The sequence below is a fragment of the Paramisgurnus dabryanus genome, chromosome 1 (assembly GCF_030506205.2).
Source record: "Paramisgurnus dabryanus chromosome 1, PD_genome_1.1, whole genome shotgun sequence".
Lineage (NCBI taxonomy): Eukaryota > Metazoa > Chordata > Actinopteri > Cypriniformes > Cobitidae > Paramisgurnus > Paramisgurnus dabryanus.
The window spans coordinates 21,794,956-21,817,446 of NC_133337.1; the positions used below are offsets into that span (position 1 = coordinate 21,794,956).

The following is a 22,491-nucleotide window of genomic DNA, read 5'->3' on the forward strand; positions in this document are numbered from 1 at the left end:
AATATCGATTTACTAATACAGATTTGACATTTTTTTATACTTTTATTTTTACTTACTAACTCAATTTTGAAAGAAATGCAAATGTAAACTTTATTTTATCTACTTTAACAACTTATTTCAAGTAACATTCTTAACTTACATGAAATAAGCTTAAATATTGAAAACGAAAATAGTAGTAAAACTCAAGAAAACCATCAACATTAAGCTGGTGGTGTTTCTTAACACTTGATGCGTTTCCTGTCCCCTTAAATTGACAGGAATAATTGGCAGATTATTTTAGAAACATCTAAACTAATGGGCAATTATTGGCCAATAGGAGCATTTCGAATTTGGATGTTTAATGTACTTTATTATTCTTGTTGATTTTAATTTATTTATTTTGATCAGCATAGTACATAAAATATGACCTTGATTTATATCTGTGAGGTATTTAGATAAAACTTTATTTGCATAATGGTAACATTCTAATGATCATTTATCGACTATCCTGTGAGAAAAAAATACATTTTTGAAATTAAGTTATTGTTATTTAGTGCTGGGCGATAATTCGATAACGATAATTTTTTCCGATATAAACTCTTTCGATAAAACGATAAGGACAGTTCGATAAGTGATCGATAATGTTTACGCACTGTGCATAATGTTGCGCGAGCACTTCCGGATGCGGCACGCGCTCTTGGTTTACAATCACAGTGACAGTTAGACTTGAAGGAGTGGAAGATGAGGCAAGTTATTCATTTATTAGAGACCTATGATTTTCGCGATGCGGATAACACGGACGGAATCTCGGAATCCAAATGCGCGGAAACATTTTCTTGTGTGTAATGTTGGACGCGCAAACAGGGTTCGTCAAACACAGCAGACACAATAGGTGCAGTATACTGTACTTTCATTCAGCGTCCGCCTTGCGCACGCACACGTCCGCACAGCTTTAAAAGTATATTTACTGGACATTCACAAATTCAGGAAACTGAGGAAAAGCAGCAGATCCACCACTGCAGTGAATATAGTGTTTGCGTATGTGCCCTCCCACAGCAACGTTACGTGACACTCTTGACATCCATTTATCAGCGTGTATAGCTCGTATATGTATAACACACGCGTGATCACTGAACTAAGTTTTCTTTCTTGTTTAAGTGAACATAAACAGCTGTTATTCAGTATATTGAAACTTAAAGCAGTCTGTCTTGGTTCTTAAAGTGACAGTAGTCTGCTGCTTTTGTGTCAGAAATGTGTTGATTTCATAACAAATAGATTTACATTTAATACAGATGCATTAAAACAAGATTTTTGTATTTGTATTTGTCATGTTCTGAATAAAAAGTAGTTTAAAACCATTATTAACTGTCTGGTTTTTTAAATGTTCATTCAGGAGCAAAAATCTGCCTTTAAATTTGACAGGAGTAAAGATTTGTTATTTATCATGATAATTATCGATATCGACTGATATGGAAAACATTTTCTCGATAATTTTTTGGGTCATATCGCCCAGCCCTATTGTTATTTATTTGTATTGATTTGGTAATGAAATGTGTCCTGGACTGGTTTCGAGATTTCCAAGAATTTTTTTTTTTGACAGTTGTTGCTCGGCAACAGTCTTACTCCCTACTTCAATCTAATATGACGTATAGTCAGCTGGTTCAGTTAGATATTTAACTACTATGTACAGGGGACTGAAATCATGTGTTCAGCGTTTGACCATAAAGGGTCTTGAGAATCACGCTGGTTAAGCCAAACAGAAGTGCTCTGAAACACAAGCACCACAATCCCAAAAGAAGACCGACCCCCTATGGTTCTCAGCTGTAAGATTTTCTTTTCATCTCCCTTTAGTCAAAGTCCATCTCCAGGGGCTGCTGGAATAACCCTTGTGTGTTTTAAAATTAATTCCCTTCTATTTATTTATGTTACTTACAAAGAGCCAATTTGACCGAACTCTTGTCTTTTTTCTTTTTGAGCCCACTCCACTCCATGGAAACGAGCAAGACTTCATATCCGCATGCACATAAGTGGCATGTTTCATTTGAGTTCTGAGAACGGATTTGTCCGTCTCGACCTGTGTACCCGGAGCTCTCGCTCTGTTATTTTAGGATTAGGTCGGCGTATTTGATGGGCACTGTATTATTTTAGCTCTAATCTAATTTATATTAAACTTTATTTTGCTTTTATTAAGTCTCATAATTAGCATTTCTAAATCAAATGTCATAATTTAGATCATGAACCCACCCAGACAGCCGACGACTCTCATCGGATCCATGCCAAAATCAGCTGCTTCAGTGCTGAACTGCCAATCTGGACCGGAGTCGTCTGCTGTCTGTGCAGCTTCTGCATTTCAGTGCCCTTAGTTGTCCACTATTCAGGACTTGGCTGCATTGATGTAATCCGCTGTAGCTGGCATCCTGTTAGGTTTGAATGTTGGTGGAGCCAGACACATTTGCCCTGTGCACACTAGGTTTAGGATCAGACTTTGGTGATATAAGTAGGTTTGATGTCTGGGCTCTACCATCTAGCTGTGTGCGCGCGGCGTGTGTACACGGACAAGAGCAGCTGTGGGGAAAATTTAAACGCTCAAAACTTTAAAAAGCATGCAAATAATACACTTTTGGCATGAGGGTGCAATTGTCTTTGATAGATATGTGTTGTATACGCTGTTTGATGGGAATTAGAAGACGCGTTGCGCTGTTGACCGTAGCGCGTCCTTATAGAAAATACATATATCTCTGTAAAAGCAAAGAGAGAAATCCAAATCACCACGTCACACATGAGTAACGGGTTATAAAAATGCTCGCACTGTGTAAAAATGATCTCTAATTGCAGCCGCATTCAGGAGCCCTATGATGTCAAAAATTAACAGTAAGATCGGTTGATGAGATCGGCAAATTTAGCGAGTACCGATCGAGTCACTTAATGCCGTTTTCGGACGATACTGATCTGCAGCCGATCTGAGCATCCCTAGTCTTTATCTTCAGGCTGGTAGGATGTTTCCTTATGTTAAAGCAACACTATGTAGTTTCCATGTAAAATGACTTACAGCTCCCCCGTGTGGTTAAAAAGCGCAACAGTGCCTGGTATCAGACACTCTTCTGCCGGCAGGGGGAGGGGCGGAGCTGTGTTTCCTACCCTCCACCGCCACTTTCAGAGTGTGCTTGTAGCAGCTAGGAGGCTGCTCAGGTTGCAGCAACAGTACAATTTGTCCAGTTAAAAGTTGTTCTATCACTGAAATAATTTTAGAGACATTATTTAAAGGTAAAAAACTACATAGTGTTGCTTTAAATTGGCTAATAACACTTAATATGGCTTTGGAATCCACTGCGACTGCAGCATCCTAACTTAAAGTTATACATGTAAATGCTTTACTATATGATCCAAACATATTATAGCGCTCCTCATCCTCTCATTTATTTTTTATCAATGCATACCATGTTAAGATATCAAAATAATGGTGATTGCTATTATGGCTGCAACTAGCGATTATTTTAATAATCGATTAATCTGTCGATTATTTGTTCGATTAATCGATGAATCGGATAAAAAACAAAAAACAAGAAAAGCATTAATTTCCAACCTCTTATTCAAAACAGAACTAAAATCTTTAGAAAATGCACAAACATGTTGCTCCTTGAACACACCTGCGCTGTTACAATAATAATAAAATAAAATAAAAATGGACTAACACAAAAAAATACACATGTATGCTTTACATCTGCCTAATATATAGACTTTTTTATGATGCATTTCCCATCAAGAAGCCTCTCTTGATAAGATCAAAAAGATAGCATATGAGTACACTCTCAGAAATAAAAGTACAAAAGTTGTCACTGGACAGTACCCTTTCAAAAACCTTTGTACCCAAAAAGTGCTTATTAGTACTTCAAAAGTACATATTGGCAGTTCAAATACATATTTGAACCTAAATGGCACATATTAGGACCTTTTATAAAGGGTACTGCCCCAGTGGCAGCTTTGTACCTGATATTTGACTTTGTGTTTTCTCTGATCGGATAGCTATCTCATTTGTTAAAACCATTTACATTTGGCCACATACATGCGTCTTGGGAAAACGGAAGATGCGTCTTCTATTCCTGCGCAAAATGCAAATACACCATGCATTACTTCGCCTTAAAAAAGGTAAGATGATGTTTATGCAACATAAGGCGGGACTTACTGTATGTTGTACTGTTGTAATATGTTGGACCGGGCACGTGCGTCTCCTTGCTCGGCATGAGCTGGAGTGCCCAGTACAGAACAGCAGGAGAGTGACGGCGCAATGATTTAACATACAGGTCCATGACAGGGAAAAGCGTTCATACAACTCTCTCTCAACGTTTTATTTCTTGGGTTAATATCATTGGACTTTGTCATTGGAGTTTTTTATTCGTTCTGGAAACTTTTTTACTCGCTTTCGTCGCTCCATAAAGCATAAGCGTGTCATCTTTGTTTGTTTACTTCTTTGCCGGCTATAACTTCCAGGTGACGCGCTTACGTTTTGGAGGAGTAAAACACTGACATGTGGTTTCTCTCTACCTTTGCTGTTTTTTTTATCTTTTCTCCGCTCCCCTGTCATTTCTCCGTCTATGAGGCGCCGAACTCTGCAAGTAACAGTGCGCGAGAGAGACCGACGCCCCCTCCCAATACGCATACTTTCATACTATTTTGTAGGCGAAAAGCACTACTTCTCGTTCTCTTTGTCTACTATATAGTATGGAATTAGGCGGTTTGGGACGCAGTGCGAGTGTTTTGACTCCGCTCCGCGCTTAACTGAAGTTTTTCCTTTATTTTGAATTAAACGTCTCTGCGTCACGCGACACAACGAATCGATTATGAAATTCGTTGCCAACACTTTTAGTAATCGATTTTTATCGATTTAATCGATTCGTTGTTGCAGCCCTAATTGCTATTCATTAATAGGACAAAAAGCCAAAAAATACATTGTATAGGTCAAAATTATAGTTTTTTGAGCGCTCTCACACTATCCAAACCAAACCGCGGCCCCGGGTGTGTTTGACGCCCTTTAATGCCAAAAATCATTAGAAAAGATATTAAGTAAAGATCATATTCCATGAAGATATTTTGTACATTTTATACTGTAAATATATCAAAAATGTATTTTTGTAAGTGAGTGCAGTTGCTGGTGACTTCAATTGGACGACTTTAAGGGGCTGGACACACCAAAACTTTTAAACGCGGCTGAAAACGCCTGGACAACGCCGCATGCCAGCTTTCTTCAGCTAAGCGCTTTGGTAGCTCTGATACGTCAGCTGTAAGACGGTTGGTTGCTGTGATACTTGTCCCGCCCCACCTCCACTGTGATTGGACGTCCGCGTGAGAACTGACATTGACGAGCGGAGCTTTTCATTCAAAGTTAAACATTTTTCAACTCTCGGTGCTCAGCCCCGAGCGCGGAAAAACCGCCGGGCGCCGGTTTTCAGCGTGGAAAAAACCCACTAGCTGCTGGCTTATTTGAAAAACGCAGAGCTTCCATTGGAAACAATTGAAAACATGCGCCGGCCGCAGGCGTAAAAGTTTTGGTGTACACAAACCCTAAAGGTGATTTTCTCAATATTTAGATTTTTTTGCACCCTCAGATTCCAGATTTGTATTTATCCTAAAAAATCAAAACAAAAATCTTATTTAGATTTCAGGTTCTGTATAAATCTCAAATAATTTTTTTTTACCTTTTGTGACAGGTTTTGTGGTCATCCAGGGTCACACCTCTGTTTAAACTCTTATTTATGTGACCCTGTCTGTGAAATCCATCTCTTTAAGATGGCCTTACTTCATCAAAATAAAAAATTAAGGATATATTTTCACAGAATCTTCTTTACATTATGTAGGATGGTTTTATGTAGAAAACGGTGAGCTTAAATGACAAAAATGGCACATATACTATGATTTTAACATACATTTTGCCATTAATAAGCCATTTTCTGATTAAATAAAAATTTTCTGCTTATTTCTGCAACCGTGCTACTTTGGTGTTTTGAGTTCACACGAATACAGTTCTGCATCTATAGTGAAACTGTGTGGGTGAACAAAACGGTTTTCATGGTCTTCGTACAGTACAGTTTGGTGGTTCTCCTTACTGTTTTGTTGGAGGGTTGTGTGTCTTATCAGACTTTGTGATCTATCGTTGACCATTGCAGAAAAAGTTCTCCGTCAGCTGAACCTGTAAACAGAGCCGCTCATTATTCAGATGCTTAACAGTATACAAATTCAGTTTGCTGCTAGGATGGTCTCATTGCATGTTGAGTTCATGTGTTACTTATTCGTCTCTCGTGCCTTTTCATCTCTGCAAGAAATGGGAAGCAGCACTTTTGCCCGCAAGTCAAAGCAAAACTAATTGTATCTGTGGCATTGGTTATGAGTAAAACTAAGACTGGGTCTGTGTCATGTTAATGCATGTCTGAAACTCTCTATTTATAGCAGTGCGACACAGATCTGATCTCGCACTGCATGACGGTGACATTTTTTAGCTACGAGGGAGTTCAGCATTTGTTTAGCAAACGTTACTTGCATTAAAGTTGTTTCTTCTTTCGATATTTCTTATGTAATGTTTACTTTATAGCATAATTGAACTCCCACTCAATGAGTTGTGGGTAATATTTGGAGTTAGGGTGAGCATGGACCTTCACTTCAAATTTAAAACGTACTATTTAGGATGGATAGTATACGAATTGGGACACATTTTGAAGTCAACTTTTTCCGCTGATGTTCCATGTTGTGCTTGACTGCACTTGCGCAGGTTTGGTTTTACCTGACCTTGATGCCTCTTGCCTGCTGATCAATGCTTCTCTTCTGCTCTGGTCAAACAGGTTTGAATGGAGACGTGACAACTTGTTAGCTATTAAGTGAGTATGTGTCTGTGGTCTCTGTGCATGCATGTTGGCGAGCATTTGCGAGTTAGATTTAAAACATAAATAGTTAGGTTAGGTCACAAATGGTCTCGTCTCATGTGTATTTCAACCATCAAAAATGTTTGTTTGGATCCTTTCAATGCCTCTATTACAAATCTCTCTTCATTGGATGATGTTTGTATTTTGTGCTTGCTCATATTGGTAAAATAATTTACATTTTTGGTCTACACTACTGCAGTCCTTAAAACCTTTACAAAATTAGTTTTAAGTCTCTTGTAGCTCAAAGTCCAGCTTTGCATTCCCTGGTGTGCTCACGGTTCTCAGACCTGTCAGGTTTGAACAATTACAGCCATTAAGGGGATTGCCATTGTTGAGCTGTGGAAAGTTTATTTACTGACTATCAGGCCATCCGATATGTTGGTGACATTTTTTCATCAGTAGAACAACAGAGAAGATATTTTGCAGAAACTCCAGTGCTCTGTCATGTAATAAGAGTCAACGGATTGAGAGCTCAAAATACAAGTAATACAAGTAATCCCCATGACTCCTGATGAGATATTGACGTGTTGTGAAGCAAGTCGATCTGTTTTTGCAAGAAATTTAATCCTATTGACAAATTATTAGCGTCAACGCAGAGCCTTTGCCAACACCCTCTAGCCAAACATGAGGACAAACTTCTTGTGGTGTTTGGTGGCTGTTGTAAACCACAGCTCTCAGCACCACACTGCCACCTATAGAGTGGGAGTGTAAAGTAGGGGTGCACGATTCAGAAAATTTCACGATTCGATTTTGATTTTTTTTTTTTTTTTTTGGCTCAAGATTCGATTCAAAATCGATTTTTGATTAAAAGACGATTCTCGATTTTAAAAACCGATTCACAGTATGTAGATGTAGTTAACTGTTTTCCCATGTGACTGATTGTAGTAGATATACAATTTTAAAGAAAAGAAACACTACAAATTAAATGTAGTTTGATATTACTTTGTCTTTATTAAAAAATAAAAACTGTTATGAAGCAATTAGATGACCCCTTTTTTCAAACTCTATTAAATACAATAATATAGTATATTAATGATAGACAGTGCAGGTCTATAGATTATAAATGTGACTGGTGTTATAATGGTTATTTTTTCTATTAGATAGACCAGAAGCAGGAAAAGTGCCTCTCTTTCTATTTCTCTTTTGCAGATAAAAAAAAAAAGCTAAATCCACTCATTATGTCAGATTCAAAAGTCTACTTGCTGTCCCAGTGACAAGGGACTTTACATTACAGCTTTGCGTTTTGTAAATCTTGAGTCAGCTTGAGCTTTGCTCGTTCAGTGCAATAGATTTAAGAAAAGATATGGTTTATTCATAATAATAGAAAAAAATGGGAGAACCAAAATCCAGCGCGTGGTCGTGACTTTCAAAACAAGAGCCAGTTGTTATCGCCATAGAAACCCTCGGCATGCTGAAACTGCACGCGAGCTTTAGCGCGGTAGCGCTCAAGGCCATTTTCCGATCGACTCTGGTTTTACACACAATATTAATCAGACTTGGGACCCGAAGTAATTTAACTATGACTGACCCGGACCCGACTGACCATTTCAAATACAAACTCTGAACCATACGGTCCGCGGGTGCTCCGTGAAGTCCTCTAATGGTAAAACTCTGCTCAAGTTCAGAAACATTAAGGATACAATGTGACATGAGCTTGTTTGAGTCGCATCCCAATTCATTGAGAAACAGGGAGCACGTGAACGCATACCGAACTCATCATGTCATACATAAAATGTCATTATTAAAGAGTGTCATCATCACGGAAAAACATAAAAGACCACATTTGATGCTAGATACACTTGGGCACTTGTAAATATACATGGGGAGCGCACCCAAGTAAAGTCAATGTGTGGGAAACACTGTGACAAGAGTGTGCAGGCATCAGAGTGAATACGACGCAGGCCATCTATGGGAATACTGAGATAAACTCATTTCAGGACAATAGTAACACGGCATTACAAAAAAATGTATGAATCGATTTTTTGGGATTCTATGAATCGGCAAAGCTTAAATCGCGATTCAAATGTGAATCGATTTTTTTGCACACCCCTAGTGTAAAGTGCACTTCCTGCTTGACAGTCTCCGTATTAACACTTAAAATTAAAAAAAAAAAGAATATTTGAATCTTAAAATTGAAAACCGAATGCCGACCAACCGAACGAATATTCGAATAATCGAATATTCTAGTCCAGCCCTAGTCTGTATATGGGTGCCCTAAAAATGTTTCATATGATCCATATTTTTTTAAACCTACCCAGTTAGCAGACGATTCCAGGCTGGATCTATCCCGGATACTTACCGAAGCTGCCGGCATGGATCTGGCCTGGAGTCGTCTGCTGTCTGAGTAACCAAGTCAGTTATTCATGAATGCAATTATTGGTGAAGTATCCAACATGTCTATTACTCTATCTAACTTTTTTGCATGCTGTGGTATATATGGAAAAAAAATCTGTTACGGTTGACACATTCTGTAAAAACCCAGCTAAAGTCATACTGTGTTCTGCGATTCACTGTTTTTTTACATAAAATGATCCTACATAATGTAAAGAACATTTTGTGAAAATATAACTTTGTTATCTTTAATGTTGACTAAGTAAGGTCAATGTGAAATTAATAATTGAGGTCAAGCTTTGATGCTCCTAATCTCATATTTAGATTGAAACGTGTATACTTTAATAACCAGAAGTGCACATAACTGCGATAAAAAAAAAATGTGCACCACACACACACTGCTCTAAAAGGAGTTTGTACGTACAATCGCTGCTGTAATTTTATGCACATCATCGTCTACCATGCTTAAACCAAAGAAATATGGACGAAGAGTCAGGAGATTCGTGATGATGACAGCATGTATGTCTGTACTATGAGTAGTGTGAGTACCAAGCAACATCTCCAGGTGCCCCTTTGAGAACCAGGCCAAAAAAGTTATGTGCACCCCTGGTAATTATGCCCAGCCATACATCGTACCCAATCATTAAAAAAGTTAGTCGACAAGCCACTGTGCAAGAGTATAGTGCATTGTTTCACCTCAAGCCACATCTGACTAATAAAAGTTGCTCAACTGTAAGTTAGTTGTTTGGACAGTCCTGATTTCCTTTACCTTTAGTTTGACAAGGCTCTGATAATGGGCCCACACATTTCTACCGTGGCACTGTAAACAAACCAAATTTGGGCAAGGATTTCAACCAGATAGTCGTGTGCCCTGAACGTGAGGCTGGTTTGTGTGTTTTCCTCCTTTGTCTATGGTATTGTCATAGCAACCAGTAGTAAGACCAGGAGATTTTATGGGCAGGCTTTCAAGAGTGAAGCACATGGAGAACTGACGATAGTTGGATTGCGTTCAAGGTTGTGAGTTTACATTTGAGGTGTCTGAGCCTTGCGATGATGGACACACATGGCCTTCCAAAATATGTGAAGTATACAGTTAATTAGATCAGGATAACCAAAGCTGTTTAACCAGCTGTATCCTCGAAGTATTATAAAAATACGCTTGAGCACATGGGTTAAAATGATTTTGTAGATGTTTTTTTAGTTATTATCATTACATTTTTTTTTTTGTCATTTTACTAATATATAAAATGAGCTTTATTGATGATCCTTTGTGCTGTTTTCAATGACTAGGGGGCTGTTTACATTTGGCATTAAGATGTGTTTTCATCGATCGGATCACAAGTGGACGAGAGAGACACATTACGTTTACACCTGGTATTTAAATCAGTCTCTTTTGTCCACTTTGGACCGCTTCTGTCCTGAATACTGTGAGGGGGTGGTCTGTGAGACGGTGGGCGAGTCTCTCTGCTGTCATTCAAACCCGAGCGGGAGTAATTATGAGTTTATATGGACGCAAACTAATATTATGTCGGAGTCCACTGCTTGTTTAGCAAGTATACATGCTGCACAGTGTTTTGTATGTGTGTATGTAAGAGCTTTCTCTCAATTTTCTGCGCAATTGATGAAATAGGATCGCGCAACTTTCACGCTTTCAAAACGAAACTACGAAAAACACCCGCAGTAGTTTTATCGATGAAAGGCTAAAAATAGCGCTGTTCACCGTATGTTCACACCAGAAGTCAAAAAAAGACGTAAAACTTGTGTTTAATACCTCAGATTAGATAAATGGGCGGAGAGAAGGCGGTCGCGTGTGGCTGTTCGAACACATTCAACCACATTTGCGTTCCGCAACTCCAAAGCTATCCGATCGAAAGTGGTTTCAACTACCTCTGGATGTGATTGAAAGTGGTCGAAAGTGGACGCTTTCAAAACGTTTTGAACACCGTTTACACCTGGCATTAACGTCGTCCACTTGTGATCCGATCGACGAAAACGCATGTTAATGCCAAGTGTAAACAGCCTCTAGATGTTACTTGTCTTGAAAGTGTAATTCTTAATTTATGTTTAGCTAGAGATGAACTGAATGCAATTTTCATTGGTTTCAGACGTAGATGTGACGTGCCGATTTTTTTGCTGATTCCCCTTTTTTTTAAGAACTATGATTGACAGCATATAGACTATAAACAAAAATTCACTTTTCTTAAATAAAAACGGCTGGGCAAAGATTAATCACGATTTTGATTTTGTTTGATTGTGTGTGTACTGTGTGTAATTATGATGTATATTTAACCACACACACATACATATATTCATTTCAGAAGTGCAGGGCAGGAATTAATATAGGCATGGGCAGTTTGAGTCGTGGTCTTTATGTAAAACGGGTCGGTAGTGTGCGTGTGGCTGTGACATTATTGCTTGCACAACTGGCAACAAAAAGGTCGGCTCGAAATCGCAATGCTGTAGGACTGACCGACCGGTTATTGGTCTGGTCGATCATGTGTAAAATCGGTACATCTCTACGTTTATCACATAACACTTAAAATGGTGTTTTTTTTTGTTAGTTATGTTGTTTTTTTTGGTCATTTTTACTAAGAGACGAGTCCATATAAAATGGGCTTTATGGATGATCCTATGTTTTGTTTTCAATGACCAGAAGTGACTTGACAGTGAAAGTGCTACTTTCTATTACGTTTACATTTATGCATTTTGCAGATGCTTTTATCTAATGTGACTTACAGTATTCAAGCTACAAATTTTATTTAATATGCATGTTCAATGTGGCGCGAACCCATGACCTTACGTTGCTAACACAATGCTTTACCAGTTCAGCTGCAAGTCTTATTGAGCGGTGACGCGCTATAATTATAGCCCTTCGAATAACCATCAAGAGATTTTTGGTTACCTGATAATAAATGTTTCTTTGTTTGGACGAATTGGTTTTCAACTAAAGATTAATATTTGGGCCTGTGGCTCACTTATGAAAGTTTGTGAAACTGAACATTAAATCTAAATGTTGCCTGGTTTGCTAAATGATTCGGGAGTTTTTAAATGGACCATTTTGTAAGCTTTCCATACCATTCGAAAATGAAATCCATTGTTGTTTGGGAACTTTTGCCTATTTGTACTATAGGAAAGTGAAAAGGCTGGGTGGATTGTGATACAAATAGGTCAGAATTCATACAAGGGTAAAACTTCACTTCACTGAAAGAATAATGTATTCGATCCAGTGAGAACAGCATTGGTCACGACCATGGACCATTTATCTTACGATCCGATATTTTTGAAAATCTAGAAATAAGGTACTACTTGATTCAAGATGCTAATTCCAATTTTCTTGTTTCCAGGCCTGCATAGATGATAATGTGGACATGGTGACCTTCCTGGTGGAAAACGGGGCCTGCATCAACCAGCCCGACAATGAGGGCTGGATCCCCCTTCACGCCGCAGCCTCCTGTGGATATATGGACATTGCTGAGTAAGTGCAGTTTCCGCTCAACAGAAAATATGAATAGCATGATGTTCAGCCAAAGTATGCAATGAAGTATTTAAGTGGTTGGTCATGTGTTTTGTGTCTTATTTGTGTCTTATAAGTGACTTATTTTGATGATTCATATAGCTGATAATGATAGCCTTCATGGTGATAGATTGTTTTGAAATTATTATTATGCTATTATTATCATAGTTTCACATTAACATTCCGGCATAACCTGCGCTTGAGACACCAACATGCATTGTGTGCTTTTCCTTGCACAAGAGAGCTTGTATTGCGCCCGGCTTGGGCTTGGTGTTGCTGTTTGAACATAAACAACATCTGCAAATACAACGAGAGATATTTTCTTGAACAGAAATCACTTCTCATAAACTACAAACAAATGTCTAGATGGACTACAGTGAGCTTGTTCCTGGGTTAGTGATATCACGAAATCCCAAAATATACATAAACCCTGCCCCCAGGAGCATGCAACAAAGGGGGTATGGCCATGTCGGGCTGCTTTTATGTTTCCTTTTATGTTTTTTTTATGTGGCAAGGATGTAAACAAAAGACAAGGCTGTTGTATTTGACCACTGCACTTGCATCTTGTGTCTTTTGCAGCACCTGCAAAAGTTGGCACAACGGTTTGTTATCAGAAGCGCATGTCGAGACCCCCGCGTTCTGTGCTGCACTTTTTTATTAACCATTCTTGAGCACTGCATCTCGTTTTTAGACGAAAGTCTTGTTCTGTGTAAGAGAGACTGCTGAACGTGCGCGTCTTGTTTTAAAAGTCTGATTTACTGGCGAAAGGTTTTCTCTATCCATTCAATGTTCTCAACTTATTAACCCCTTACATGTTGCCAATAAAACAACGTTATGGTATCTGTCACTAATGTCAACTAGATTAGGAGAGATTTTTGCCACATTTGTGCCCGATACGTTGATCTTGTCTCTAAAATATTGTCAGCATATCTCTCCCCTTAGTGCAGTAAGTGACCTTCAGTCATCTTTATAATAACAACCTGCTATTTGCTTTGAATTTTATGCAATATTATGTGAATGTTTGCAGTTCTATCCAAAGTGTTTTGGTTTTTGAATCTAACACGTAAGCATTAAGGTTAGAGAGGGCATTGTGTTTTGATCCTGCCAAGGTCATTGTCAAAATGTCCTTCAGACATGAGTCCGCCACCCCTTCATGGTGACATGGTTTCAAACTGTTAACCAATAACAGAAGTTGAGGACCACTTCACAGAACTTATTTTCATTATAAGAAACACATCTCTGCTCAAGAACTCTTGATTTTTGGTAAAGGAGATTCATCTTTCTACCTTTCAAAAGTGGTGTAAGCAATTTAAGTCCATTTTACCCAATTCTCAGTGATTGTTTTAATGGCACCTGTTGACCTCTTGTCATGTATTTGCAGGTATCTTATCAGTCAAGGTGCAAATGTCGGGGTAGTAAACAGCGAGGGAGAAACGCCATTGGATATCGCCGAGGAGGAAGCTATGGAGGAGCTTCTGAAAAACGAGATCAACCGACAAGGTAAATGACTTTAAACGTCATCTTTCATGACAAACACCTGATTTGGCAAGGGTGTGCAAGACTTGGTGTCATGTCCACGTCATGCTATAGCTGAGCTCATGCTTTTTGACATACCATTCAATACGCTGAGTCAGAGTTTAAAATGAGTTGACTCACTAGGATGGTCAGGGCTGATGTGCGCTACATGCTTCCCAGCTGCCCTCGAGTCATATTCGGAAGTCCTGGCAGGACTCCAAGCGGGTGCACTGACTCAAAACTATTATTAGAGACACGCTCAACCAGTAACACGGCAAATGTCCTTTCTTTACTGTCCACCCTAAACCATGCCCATTGAACCGGCTAAGTTCTTTATGTCCGAGGTATGTCGTGTGTACAAAGATTTTGGGAGTCAACTGAGCAACACAGCATGAACTGCTATAGTGAGGAACCTTATGTAATACAGTAACATGATCCTTTTAACCTGGTGCCCATTGTTATGATCCCAAACTGGATTGAAGTGTTCTTCTATTTTTGGTCTGTTATTCTTGAATGAATCCCTGCTGGTAGTGATATTCCATGTTCAGACATGTGCATCGCCTGAGGCGGCATACAGCTTCTTGGTTCACCTAGATGTACAAGTAACAGATAATAGAGACTTCGTAATGGATCAAAGAAAGGAGTCTGCCTGGTGATGGAAATCATCTTAAATCTATAAACTGGATTTTCCGTTCCAAGTTGAACATGCTCCAAGACATTGATTCTTGATGGTTGTTGAAATGCTTGCACATTTGCAGTGTCAATAGCCCTTAAATAATATTTTATTATTTGACAGTCACACTTAAAAAGCTATGATTAATTGGCCAATATTTTTTTTTTTTACCTATAACATTGCTGTTCATCCATTGTAAGTGAAAGGTCCCAGAAAGCCAGCAGCTTTGGATAATGGATAAGCAATGATAATCCAATAGCTCAAGTGGTAGAGCATTGCATTCGAAGTTTAAAAGGTCATGAATTTGATCCCCAGGGAACGCACAAACTGATAAAATGTATAGCTTTTAATGCACTGAAAGTTGGCTTGGATAAAAGCCTCTGCCAAATGCATAAATGTATGAGGAGTTCAGATGCAAAACCTTCTAATTGTTTCTGACATGTTTTCTTGTAAATGAGCATTTTTTTATCAGGCTCTTATGTTTAGGTTTGGCAATTTCACTTTAACTGCAATCAAAAGGTTAATAGTCAGTCGAATTATGTCAAAGATTATGGAGGTCCCCTAGCTAAGCCCCCAGTTATTATAGGGTCGTCTTGATTTCCGGTTTTCCGTTGCATAGTACCAAACGGTTTGTTTTGGGTCAGGTCGGGTCAGCTCACCTCACTTTGGCTTGGTTAGCTTTTCCATCGAGTTTAGTAACACATCGGAGCGGGAGGGATTATAGGTGTGGTGTTATATTTGCGCTGCCTACTGCTGTGACATCATACTTGTGAGAGCGTTGTTGTACATTCCCATACATTCATTTATTTCTCAGTCCGCCGCAAAATTAAAATTGACCACCACAAACAGATGTTTGCACATTGCGTTTATCACTACCTCTGTCTCACATGACCGTTTTTCATTTTTGTACAAACACCCATTGTGTAAATCGACATGCTCCGCTGAGCCTCACTTAAGTTGCATTAAAGCATATATGCGGACGTTTGCATTGCAAAAAAAACTGTTATGGAGTTCCAGATTCTCAGACCAATCAGTGATCTACAGTGTTTTCGCGTCACGTTTTGGTATCAGCTCGGGTCGCTTGGAACCCAGATCGAGGTGGTACTAAAAAGGTATTGGGTACTACGTACTGCACCCAGTGGAAAAGCCCCTAAAAGTAAGCTGACCCGACTTAAACCAAACTGTTGGGTACTATGCAATGGAAAAGCACCTGGATCCTGGATTAACCTTAGTTGTTGGTCTTGGATCAACGTTTTAATTAAAGAAACCCCAAATTACCTTTAACTCAAACCATAACGATTTTTACCCCTTCAAATTAATTTTTTAAAAGCCCCTAACCCAATGCTAAATCTAACAATCTGTCAGTTCCTCCAGAAAACAGCGTGAGGCACACTCGTTTACATTTATTTTCGACAAAAGACTTTTAGAGTAGTTTACTTTGCAAAATTGGGACAAATAATGGACAGTATCGCTTTGTGGCAGTGCACCATGAGTATTTTAAATCCAGGTAGTATTTTTAATTTGAATAAAATCCATGGAAGCCCGTAATTTATATTAACATAGGGGTTCCCTCAATGTTCGTAGGAGGTCTGGGACCACCTCAGCCCCCCACAATCCAAACACCGTTAATCTGCAATTAAAGTGCCGTATTTTCACAAATGTCAGTTTATCTCTATTTAACAAGTTTGACTCTATTGGTGCAAAACCCTCTAAGTGCATTTTTTTTTTTTTGACAAAAAACTGCATTTCTAAAAATGATAATGAACAGTTGCAGAATTACTAAAGATGCAAATAGAAACCTTGCAAATGATGAAAGTCAGAGTGTAAAATAGAGAAATTGAACCACTCATTATAGGGCGCTGTGATCCATGTCGCTACCACATTCGGGTCATATTCAGATCCAAGCACTCAACAGGGACGCAAGTTTGAAACTGATCCACTGCCGTTATGCGTTCCATTGTTCATCCAATTCATCTTCCTTGCACTTAGAGGACATTGCAAATAAATCGACTTGACGTTTAGTGGATTCTGCCAACAAAGCTGTATTTCTCAATGGCTTGAGGCTGGGATTAAGCACATTACAAGGGAATGTATTTGATGAATGTATTATACGTGCAAAGAGCATTTGGTTAATATCATCATCTCATTTTTGACAGAGCTGGGGTTTAACGACTTTTGCATCTGAGCTCCTCATATGTAATCCATCTTTTATTGAAAACTAGGAATCATTGGAAAAACCTATACTTGTCAAGCAGATATTGTTTAAACCACCTTGTCTCAATCGTAAGCCTTTATTAGGTGTGTCTTTGTGGTTTTGGCCAGCTGTAGACTCACAGTAGCTGCAGAAACATGAGCCGTGTCTTGGTATGTGGAAAGAAGTTGTCAAGAGCTTGGAGAGCAAAGTCTGACATAGCATTGCGGTCAGAGCCCATCCTTTATCACTCCTTCGCTCGTAACGGTTTTAATATACAGCACCAATTTGTTGATAGTTGCTATGACCTGCTATTTGTTAGCATGTCATATTTGTTTAAAGCAATTCTGCTCACCCATGGGAGTCCAACTGATGGCAGCTGTTAGCTTTCATCTGAGCTTTGTTGGACACGCTTTGCAGAAAAGGTGTCAGCAGGCGTAATAGATAGATAGACCTCCCCGCAGTCCTCCGACATTCATTGCATGCTGCCTGCACGGATTTGAGATGTAAGAAGTCACAAGGCTAGTAAACGCTAATGTTTGAACAGCTGAAGTGGATCAGGCACTTCAGTATCTGATCAAGAAGGCTTCTTCTTTGGTGGTCAAATTTGATCTTTCAAAGCTGCATTATAGCAGGAACAAAGCTCACGTATTGCAATGTAAGACACGACTCTGTTCTTAACTTGACCTTACATAACGATGAATGTTGTGTAATTCCCTTTGCTTCGTTTGATGCGACTATTTTTCTCTTCCGAGCAAGACCCCAGTCACGAGGTTAAACTTCTTAAGCAGAGATCATCCATACCTCCTCAGCAGGGTCGCTCCTCAAACCAATTATATAGAGAATATGCATTGACGTCACTTTTCCACGTGACCATGCCGGAGCACGCCCTGTTGAGTGGCAAACCTTCAACAAAATTGCTGGTTTTCATAGCGGCTGCTGTGAGAATGCCAGTTAATGGACTATTATCAGCTTAAATTGAATTTAGTTGGACATGATAGCAGAGCTGGACAATACTTTGTTACATTAGTTACATTTTGCAAGCATCTGTGCTGTATTAGAGTGTTTGTCTTGGGGGAAAAAATTACTTCACTACATTCTACAGCACAAAATCATACTGTGTATTCTTTTATATTGCATATATATGTGCAATATATACGTTAATGTACTTAAATATTAAATGTAAAAATAAAACTTGTATTTATGAAATATAATAGAGTAAAAATTGTGATGATATGCTTTGGAATGTATGTTTTCCAAAGAAAAACACTGATGAAATACTTTTAAGTAGAAAGTAAAATACTTAAGTAGTGTCCACCTGCTTGATAGTGACTTGTCAACTCACCTGTGGTCAGTAGACGTTGGCATGACCAATCTTTTTACTTCTCCTTTCTGTGTTTTTTTGCAGTCTGTAAAATGATAGCTCCGAATTCTTGTTAAATCTGTTAGTACAGTCTATCGCACATCAGCTTTTTCGGGTTAAGACAAGTTTTTCCCGTGTTTTCACTGATTTCACACTGTACCCTAATTCTGCTGCTCTTTCTTTTGCCACTCGGTGGGCGTAACCGCAGTCACTTTCACCAAAGGTGACGTCACGTGCATACCCTCTATTATACAAAATCATTTGGTCAAGGCACCCAACCAGAAACAGTCCTTATTTTCTGGAAAATCAGGTGCCGGAATCGCAAATTCCCATCATATAATTTATCTGAAACTGGAGCTTTTGATGGGGGTGGTGCTTAAAGGATTACTCAATTTTCTTAAAACAAATCCTGATAATTTACCCACCTCCATGTCACCCAAAATGTTGATGTCTTTCATTGTTCAGTCAAGAAGAAATTAAGTTTTTTTGAGGAAAACATTCCACGATTTTTCTCAATTTATTAGACTTTATTGGACCCCAACAGTTTACAGTTTTTATGCAGTTTAAAATTGCAGTTTCAACGGAGTTTCAAATTACTTTAAATGATCCCAAACAAAGATTAATTTTTGGCAAGAAAAATAAATTAAACTACAACTTCTCGTCTTGCACCAGCCATGTGAGGCGCCAGCGCGACCTCACGTAATGCATAATGATGTCGAACGTTCATGTGTTACATATGTGAAACCCAAATTTGCGGACCATTTACACAATATAATGACATGAAGTCATTAATTTGTGTAATTTCACATACAACATCGTCTGAACGGTCCTCTTTCTCCACACTTGTAAACACTGGGGCGGTAGTTGCGCATACGTCATGCGTGACCTTTCGACCTGATGACACATTACACAAAGAAATTATCTGTCTCTTATTTTTCGAAAATTGAGTTATCCTTTAAACTGCTTAAATTAAAGAACCGCTTCTCTTGGATTGATCAGAAACCAAGTGTTTTAGGTGTAAACTCGAGCTGTGTTGCTGCCAGACAAAGCACTCGGCTGTTGTTTAGGGCTCTTGTGGAGGTCAATTCTCTGGCTTTTTATAGAGGCAGCATATTCTGCAGCCACTCAGAGAACGCTTTTGTCCTATCTTCTTGTCTTGTAACACTGCCTTTCAGATCGAGGGGAAAAAGAGCCATTATGTTCGTCAGCTGTCTGTTACGAAATGCACTCTAACGTATTAAGACGACAAAGCAAAGCTGGTGAATAAGCAGAACTGATGGTGACATCTCTACTCGCTCACTATTTTGAGTTATCTTCATCCTTAGAGCCACTAGATTGGCTAGGCGTTCAACCTTTTCTCCTGTTTTAAGCTGAATGGTGGTGTTCTGTTGACCACAGCTAAATAAAGAATCAATTGATGCTTGAATTGATGCAGTAAGTCCATAGACATTGGCAGCTGAGACTCTCTCTCTCTAAAGCTACATTCACGCTGACAGAATCCTGCTTGATAGGGCGGTGGATCCTGTGAGCTTCATCGTCTGCATTCCCATTGGCAGTCACTTTTCCATAGAAATCGACAACTTTCAATGGAAATTAGTAATATTTGGTTGCTGCAAATTGCTGGTGTTGTCAAGGTGAATGTCACAGTTTCAAACAAAATGCAGAAGTTATGAAGATTGAAATTTGATTAGGGCTGCATAAAGATTAATCGCGACTAATCGTTTGCAAAATAAGTTTGTTTACATTGTGTGTGTGTGTGTGTGTGTGTGTGCGGTGTTTAATAATTATAAATATATAAATACACACGTATAAGTGTATTAAATATATATATTTATATATCAAGTATTTAATATACATTATATATAAATATAAAAATGTGTATACACATGTAAATATTTCTTAAATGTGTACATGTGTGTGTCTTTGTGTGTATATGTATATATGTGTACGGTTCTTTCTTGAAATTTGCACAGGAATCTCAGTCCCTTAGCTGTGTCTAATGTACTGCTGGCTTGCTTCCAGATGTCTTATCAAATTCAGGTCTCCCTTTTAGAAAAACTGATCAGGAATCTGTGACTTTGTTCCGGTTACAGTCCACTTCCCCCAGCAGCGGCACCTGCCTGCTATATCTAAATAAGAGACTTTATTAAAAAAATTAACTTTTATTTAAATTCACTTTTTTATTCTGACTAAATTAAAAGTGGCATCTGTTTTTGTTTATGATCGAAGAGAAGTCTTTCTATTAATATTTAATGATCTAATACTTGTTATTTATATTTTGTTAACTTCATATAAACCTTTGTTATATTGTTTATTTATTTTGATAATTAAAAAAAGATTTACAGTTAATACCACCAGTTATTTAGTTTTAACATTGTTTTCTTTTTTGAGTTTTTTAAGCATTGATGTTGTCTTTGTTTGATAGTCATTTGCAAACACTAGTGTGTTTCTATTCAGCAGAGATGATTACTAAGCATTGTGAAACATGTTCACTTACTTCAAAGTTATAGACTAAGCCATTCATTGTTGTTTCCTGTCCCAGCCTAATGCTGTCAGGTCTGTACATGCCCGAGCACAAGGGTATATAAACTAGAGGCACAGTGACCCATTTGGCAGCCCTCCAGTATAGAGTGATTTACTTAAGAACAATAAAATAAATCGAAGTATGCACACATTTTTTTTTTAAGTGATAAAGGTTACATTCGTATCATCATTCATCTGCTGTCAAGTTAACCAATTGTTTTTTATATTAAAGTGCACCTATCAGAGCTCCAGACTGCCACCGCATGTGCGACCAGTAAATTTGACCTTTTTTTCTGATGTGACAGTGAATTTGAAACAGCACATTGTACTTTCTGTATCTATCATCAAAGTATATATTAGTAATACAGTAGAAATGTGTAGAACTGTGATTATTTGGTTAGCATGTTGATTTACAGTGTGTGCCCCTACATTTTTTGGTTGTACCCCCTAAAATTTTCAGTTGGGGGCCACTGTGCTCCTAGTAAAAACGTTAGTCTGGACCCCTGCCTATATTATTGCTTAAAAACAACGTTATTTTGTATATTTGGTATAATACAATGTGTTTGGGTTGTTTATGGTTAATAAAACACATTGTTTTCCACATACCGTACATTTTTCTAGCTCCAGATATCCTGCCTTCCTCAAACGCGTTGATTTTGTACAAAACTCATTGATTTGAAAAGCGCCGTGTCCCTGATTGGTCATCTAATCTGTACGTTGTGATTGGCCTGAATACCTCTGTTGTCAGCCGGAAATATGACGCTCCTTATCATGTTTGAAAGATTTGCTCCCAATGCAATGCTAACAGGAGTTAACTTACAGGCCGTGAGTCAAAGCGGGATGAATTATGATAATGTCGGTCTTTTCATGTCAACAGGCCCTGGACATAAACTGTTCCCTAAAATCCGAGTGTTTGTCGTAATGCAAGAATATAGATTTACATTGGAAACGATAACTTGTTTCATCGTTTACCTGAGGGTTTGTACCTTTTGCATATCATTAACACGTAGTAATACACACTTGCAAACCAAAGGAAATGTAAAATCGTGAATCGGACCATAGTTGCTCTTTAATACTACTGGATGTAAGTGTTGTTTGCATTTTTTTTGTGGAAATGTTTAACTTCGGTCTACTTATCTGCATTTTAAGGTGACGCATATGTCGGTTTTCCATTGGATAGTGCAGCTCATTACAGCTTACTTTTGGTGGGGTTCCTACAGTACCTACCTACTACCTGATACTTTTTTGTAGTACCACCTTAGTTGAGGTTCCAAGCGAGCTGTACCGATACAAAAACGTGATATGTAAACACAGCAGATTAATGATTGGTCAAAGTGAATCGTCACTTCCATCATCATTGCTAAATGACAGATTAGCTTCCCTTCGTTCTCTGTCGAGCAAACCAAGTGACATCGTCATCTGTGCTTTATTATGCAAGTTTCCCTTTTAGGAATGAAAGACATCCATGTGATGAAAATCAGGAATATCACT

At 38.5% G+C, this 22,491-nt stretch overlaps 1 protein-coding gene across 6 annotated transcripts in view; it reads left to right on the forward strand.

The window, feature by feature from the left end:
- The window catches only part of ppp1r12a (protein phosphatase 1, regulatory subunit 12A), a 78,461-nt gene that overhangs the window by 22,033 nt on the left and 33,937 nt on the right, over positions 1-22,491 (forward strand). For all 6 annotated transcript variants that reach the window (XM_065268698.2, XM_065268704.2, XM_065268705.2 and 3 more), the window contains exons 2-3: positions 12,566-12,696; positions 14,117-14,235. In XM_065268698.2, coding sequence (XP_065124770.1) covers positions 12,566-12,696; positions 14,117-14,235 — 250 coding nt within the window. The remainder of the gene's footprint in view (positions 1-12,565; positions 12,697-14,116; positions 14,236-22,491) is intronic.